The sequence below is a fragment of the Brassica napus genome, chromosome C3 (genome assembly GCF_020379485.1).
Source record: "Brassica napus cultivar Da-Ae chromosome C3, Da-Ae, whole genome shotgun sequence".
In the NCBI taxonomy this organism is placed as follows: Eukaryota; Viridiplantae; Streptophyta; class Magnoliopsida; order Brassicales; family Brassicaceae; genus Brassica; species Brassica napus.
In genome coordinates this window covers 1615203-1621738 of record NC_063446.1, presented here as the reverse complement: position 1 = coordinate 1621738, position 6536 = coordinate 1615203, and the positions used below count along the sequence as shown (strand labels likewise).

The 6536-nt window shown below is 37.8% G+C and overlaps 1 protein-coding gene across 1 annotated transcript; it reads left to right on the top strand.

Moving 5' to 3' along the window:
• Positions 1–1001: 1001 nt before the first annotated feature.
• LOC106383395 (ribonuclease TUDOR 1) lies at positions 1002–6536 on the top strand. Its single transcript, XM_048751839.1, has 15 exons — positions 1002–1215; positions 1619–1788; positions 1958–2032; positions 2169–2282; positions 2415–2522; positions 2597–2803; positions 2893–3108; positions 3186–3293; positions 3367–3537; positions 3623–3820; positions 4007–4591; positions 4870–5058; positions 5137–5412; positions 5638–6015; positions 6113–6536. Exons 2-15 carry the CDS (start codon positions 1636–1638, stop codon positions 6302–6304), a joined length of 2970 nt encoding a protein of 989 aa, XP_048607796.1. The 5' UTR covers positions 1002–1215; positions 1619–1635; the 3' UTR covers positions 6305–6536.

Sequence of the window (6536 nt, the reverse complement as noted above, 5' to 3'; positions counted from 1 at the left end):
AGTAGCATACAAGAAAATGAAAACAATTCGGGGTGTGTATAAGTGTATAACCCATAGTCCAAAATAAATAAAAAACCTTAAAACAGCAGTATTTTTTTTTGGTAAAATCCCTGATGAAGTTAGTTTACCTTGCAGTTTCCTCATGATTCATAACAGTCACCTGCTGTTAATTTCTTATTTTCTACGATGTTCCGAAAACTAAAGGATGTTTCAATTCTCGACGATGCGGTGACTTTATATTTATTCCAGAGTTATTGCAAATGTTTCTCTAACTTTATAGTCACATACAATTTAGTTCCTCTGTCTTAAACATTAATTGCCCCTATACGTAACCTTCAGAAGGTGACAGTTGACGATAGAAGGATAAACTCCAAATCATTAATGGAAATATTCGGAAATCATAATAAACATTAAGCACAAAAGAAACATCAGTTTTAAGTATTTCACTCAATCACCGTTGATAATAATCAAGCCAAGCTTTATAATATTTATTTTAAAACATAAAAGCTATTAACATCATTTTAAAATAAAAACAAGGGGAAACGTTTCTAATATCTTTACTATGAACTTTAATTTATTTTCTACAAATCTGTACTTGTCAGAGTAGGTGAGTACGTTAAAGCATAGGATAGACATGTGACTTTTTCATAATTATCTATTTATTGCTATACGATCAGTCATTCCGAAAATAGCTCTCTCTTTTATTGCGTCGAGAAGCTGTTTTTTCAATCTAAATCTGGTGGTATATTGAACAAAAGAGTATATAATGTCTAAATACCAAATGAAAATAATAAAAAGGACTAGGTATGCAAAATCGGGTAAAATAGGCTTTTTTAGGGCAGATCTGTAGTAGTTAAACTCGAAAGTGAATCCAGACAATGTGATTTTCACTTTCCTCGGTACGATCCTTAAACCCAACTCTTTTCAGCTTTTCACAATGGCATATCCCCGTAATATATCCCAAACATCGAGGGTAAAACAGACAATTGCTTATTACCTCCCCCCCTCTGCTTTGTAACTCTGTTTATATATCTTTTTAACCTCCTCCTGCACAATTCCCCTGTGTCTCTCTCACCTCTTATCTCGAGATCCGCCGTTAAAACTTTTTGTGTCCGAAACTCAGAGCTTCTTCTCATTTTGTGTTCTGTCACAGATCGAACCAGAGAAGGATCTCCGGATCTAGTTTGTTTTCTTTGTCTCATTTGGTTAATTAAGGTACGTTCGTTGAAACCATCGAAGAAGTCATTGTAGATCTATATGTTTGTTGACTCAATTGATCGTTCTTGATTAGTTCCGATCTGATTTGTTTTCATGTGTTATGATCGTGCGTTATTGCTTATCGTCTGGTTGTATAAAAAACGTTTTTGTTCTGTTATGTTCGGTTTAATTGACTCGATCGAACCAACTCTATAGTGTAGATCGAAACCAATGTGCATTTTTGTGATTCATCGTGGGATAATTTTTATAAACATTTTTTTAATCGATGCATGTAGCTCTTTTTCAATGATCTGATCATATAGTAGTTACCAATGGACATTTTTGAAAGCAGCAGCATCGAATTATTATTATTATGAATGTTTTTTTTTTGTTAAAAGGGTATTTATTGTGGTTGGTGCAGGTCTCAAGCCAGTGAAGATGGCGTCAGCGACTGAGATCCAATGGCTCAAAGGAAGAGTGAAGGCTGTTACCTCCGGAGACTGTTTAGTGCTCACTGCTTTGGTCCACAACAGACCTGGAGCTCCACCGGAAAAGACTATCACTCTCTCTTCTCTCATGGCACCTAAGATGGTGAGCTTACTCTTTATTCTAAATCATTATTATTTTTTATTTTAAAAAATTTGTTCAAATTAAGATTACAATGATCAGAAATGGGTATTTGACACAAAAGCTTTCTTCACAACCATTTTTTTTTACTTGAATTAATTATCTTATTGTTGGAATTTTTTTCTATGTTTAGGCTCGCAGGGGAGGTAAGGATGAGCCTTTTGCATGGGAAAGCAAGGAGTTTCTGAGGAAACTTTGCATTGGAAAGGTACCAAAGTCTAAATCCTTTGTTAACTAATTATAACAGTGATTATTGTGGTTGAATAGTATTATTTGATCTTAAGTGTGGATTACAAAGTTATACCAGTGCTTCTTTTCTTTTCTTTTTTTTGTTATTGGAACAGGAAATTGCTTTCAGTGTGGATTACAAAGTTGAAGCCATTGGAAGAGAATTTGGATCTGTTTTTCTAGGAACCCAGAATCTTGCAAAGCTTGTTGTTCAAAATGGTTGGGCAAAGGTGATTATAATAACCATTATATTTCAATATTGATTATAGTAACCATTATATCTCAATATATTGATTATAATAACCACTATATTGCAATATTGATTGAGTTATGGTTGTTATTAATGCTTGTACTATGGACAGGTTAGGGAGCCAGGTCAGCAGAATCAGGGTAAGGTTAGTCCTTTCATTAAAGAGCTGCTACAGCTTCAAGAGCAGGCTAACCAAGAAGGATTTGGTTGCTGGAGCAAGGTTGGTCTTCCTCCTCCTTAACTTTATATTCTCCAAAAGCATATAGTTTATTATTAGATTTGATGGTGAATCAGGTTCCTGGTGCCGCTGAGGCATCTATCAGAGACCTTCCTCCTTCTGCCATTGGAGACTCTGCAGGCTTTGACGCCATGGGGCTGTTAGCTGCCAACAAAGGCAAGCCCATGGAAGGCATTGTTGAGCAAGTGCGCGATGGAAGCAGCATCCGTGTTTATCTTCTTCCAGAGTTCCAGTTTGTGCAAGTGTTCGTTGCTGGAATCCAGGTGAATTAATTAAACTTGCTTCTCTGTTTCACATTTTAAAACATTTAAAGATGCAACAAAGTTATAGACATTTTTTTTTTCAATTGTAGTCTCCATCAATGGGGAGAAGAAACACAAATGGGAACGTTGTTGAGACGGTTCCAGATGAGTCTAATGGAGATGCTTCTTCTGGTGAGTCTAAAGGTCCTCTGACGTCAGCTCAGAGACTTGCTGCCTCTGCTGCTGCATCGTCTGTGGAGGTTTCTGCTGATCCTTTTGCAGCTGAAGCCAAGTACTTCACTGAGTACCGTGTTCTTAGCAGAGATGTAAGGTTTTTTTTTATCATGTTTTATCTTTATTTTGGCATTTTGGACTATCTTAATCTTGAAGCTGGATTCGACAGGTTCAGATTGTTCTTGAAGGCGTTGACAAGTTCAACAATCTGATTGGTTCAGTTCATTATTCTGATGGGGAAACAGTTAAAGACTTGGGGCTAGAGCTCGTTGAAAATGTATGTGCTTATACTAGTTGTAAAAACTACTCTTAAACAAAGTTAATGACTTTGATTGTTATTTAATTTTAAGGGTCTTGCTAAATATGTTGAATGGAGTGCAAACATGATGGAGGAGGAAGCCAAGAGAAAGCTGAAAGCTGCTGAGCTGAAATGCAAAAAAGATAAGGTGAAAATGTGGGCTAACTATGTTCCACCAGCTACAAACTCTAAGGCACTTCATGACCAGAACTTTACCGGAAAGGTAAACATAAATCCCTGTTGAAATACTGTCTTGTCTTTGTCTTTGTCTTCTGCTTGTCTAAGTCATTGGTTTAATCTCTCTTTAGGTAGTGGAGGTGGTGAGTGGGGACTGTATTGTAGTTGCTGATGATGCTATCCCATATGGGAGCCCAGCAGCAGAGAGAAGGGTTAATCTTTCGAGCATCAGATGTCCTAAAATGGGTAACCCTCGTAGAGAAGAGAAGCCAGCTCCTTATGCTCGTGAAGCAAGAGAGTTCTTGAGACAGAGGCTTATTGGCAAACAGGTATTCCCTCCCTTTGTTCCAATTTAGATATATAATATACAAAATTAAATATTTTTTTAATCTTTGTGCACAAATCTAAAACGACAGTTAAAATAAAACCGAGAGAGTATTACGTACTACTCTCGTCATTGCATTTGTGTCCACACATGAACAATATTTGATGTTTTTTTTTCTCTCTTGGTAAAGGTTATTGTTCAAATGGAATACTCAAGGAAAGTCACACCAGCAGAAGGTGCTGCCCCAACAGGTGCTGGTGATAGGATAATGGATTTTGGATCAGTGTTCATTCCATCTCCTGCAAAAGGCGATACCCAGGAAGTGGCTGCATCAGCCATCTCTGGCAGCCAGCCAGCTGGAGTGAACATCGCTGAGCTTCTTCTATCTCGTGGTTTTGGAAATGTGGTTAGACACCGAGATTTTGAAGAGAGATCAAACCATTATGATGCTCTTCTCGCTGCTGAGTCTCGTGCTCTCTCTGGAAAGAAAGGAATCCATTCTGCTAAAGAGTCTCCTGTCATGCACATCACAGACCTAACCGTGGCCGCAGCTAAGAAAGCTAAAGATTTCTTGCCATCGCTGCAAAGAATCAGGAGGATACCAGCTGTTGTGGAATATGTACTAAGCGGACATAGGTGTAAGCTTTATATTCCGAAGCTAACGTGTAGCATTGCCTTTGCGTTCTCTGGTGTTAGATGTCCTGGTCGTGGAGAGCCTTTTTCAGATGAAGCTATCTCTGTAATGAGACGTAGAATCATGCAAAGAGATGTTGAGGTAATAAGACTAAACTTCCATCAAAAAAAAAAAAAAGACTAAACTTACATCTCAGTTTCCTCTTGTTCTATATTTGTTTTTTTTCTAATATATTTTATTCAAGCTCAAAGTCTTTTCCTACCTCTAATATATTTTATTCAGTTCCTCTTGTTCTATATGTTTTTTAAAACTATATATTTTATTCAAGCTCAAAGTCTTTTCCTCCCTCTAATATATTTTATTCAGTTTCCTCTTGTTCTATATGGTTTGTTGATAATATTATGTTATAAACTACATAGATTGAAGTTGAGACGGTGGATAGAACCGGTACTTTCTTGGGATCAATGTGGGAGTCCAGGACAAATGTGGCCACTGTTCTTCTTGAAGCTGGCTTAGCGAAAATGCACACTAGCTTTGGTGCAGACAGGATTGTTGAAGCACATATTCTTGAACAGGCAGAGAGATGTGCTAAGAATCAGAAACTGAAGGTGACAAAGCTAACACATGTCTTTTTAGTAAAAAAAAAAAAATCATCTTTGCTATACTGTTTTTTAATCTTTTTACAGATTTGGGAGAACTATGTTGAAGGACAAGAAGTCTCAAACGGAAGTACAACCGTTGAGACCAGACAAAAGGAGACTTTAAAGGTTGCTGTTACAGAAGTACTTGGAGGTGGTCGGTTCTATGTTCAAACGGTTGGAGATCAGAGAGTAGCTTCTATTCAGAAGCAGCTTGCATCTTTGAGTCTTAAAGATGCTCCAATCATTGGTTCCTTCAACCCTAAGAGAGGTGACATTGTCCTCGCACAGTTTAGCCTTGACAACTCCTGGAACCGTGCAATGGTAACACCAATCCACTTTCTTAGTTTCTGTGATTTTGTTTTCTTCCAGGCCGGTCTTCAGTCAAGCCAAATGAAACATTGCCCTCGGGCCCCAAATTTTCTTAAGAAAATTACATAGAAATTTATTAAAATATATATATATATATATATATATATATATATATTGAAATCTTTAATAAATCTTTAATATATATTGAAATCTTTAATAAATCGTTTTTTTTTTCAGATTGTGAGTGCGCCACGAGCAGCTGTTGAGTCTCCAGATGAGAAGTTTGAAGTGTTCTACATCGATTATGGAAACCAAGAGGTGGTCCCTTACAGCGCAATCCGACCAGTTGATCCTTCTGTCTCCTCAGCACCAGGGCTAGCTCAGCTCTGCAGGCTTGCTTACATTAAGGTACCAAGCTTGGAAGAAGACTTTGGTCCTGAAGCTGGAGAGTATTTGCATACAATAACGTTGGGAAGTGGTAAAGAGTTCAAAGCAGTTATTGAAGAAAGAGACGCATCTGGAGGCAAAGTGAAAGGACAAGGAACTGGAACTGAACTTGTTGTCACTCTCATTGCTGTCGACGATGAGGTCTCTGTAAACGCTGCAATGCTTCAGGTTGGTTTCTTCTCTTTCTCTCACCTTGTCTCTACAAAACATGTTTCAAGAATCGGTGTTTATGATGATTGATGGATGATGATGATGATGAACACAGGGAGGAATAGCGAGGATGGAGAAACGTAGGAGGTTTGAGCACAAGGACAAAAAAGCTGCTCTTGATGCTTTGGAGAAGTTCCAAGAGGAAGCTCGCAAGTCTAGGACTGGGATATGGCAGTACGGTGACGTCGAATCAGATGATGAGGACGTTGCTCCGGCTAGAAAGCCTGCCGGTGGTGGTCGCCGGTAAGTTATCGGTATATGATGTGATATGATTAAGAAGGACCATGAGGTAGGAGGAGGGAGAGGAGAAGTGTCAGGGTCGGTTTCTATAAAGAGTTTAAAGACATGTCATCGAACTTTTTATAACGTTTTAGATTGTTCTTTTTTTTTTTTAATTTATAGTTTTGACTTTGAGAGGGAGTTTTCTATATAGGACTTGAAATAAAACCGAAGTTCGAATTTATCCTTACTGTTTTTTT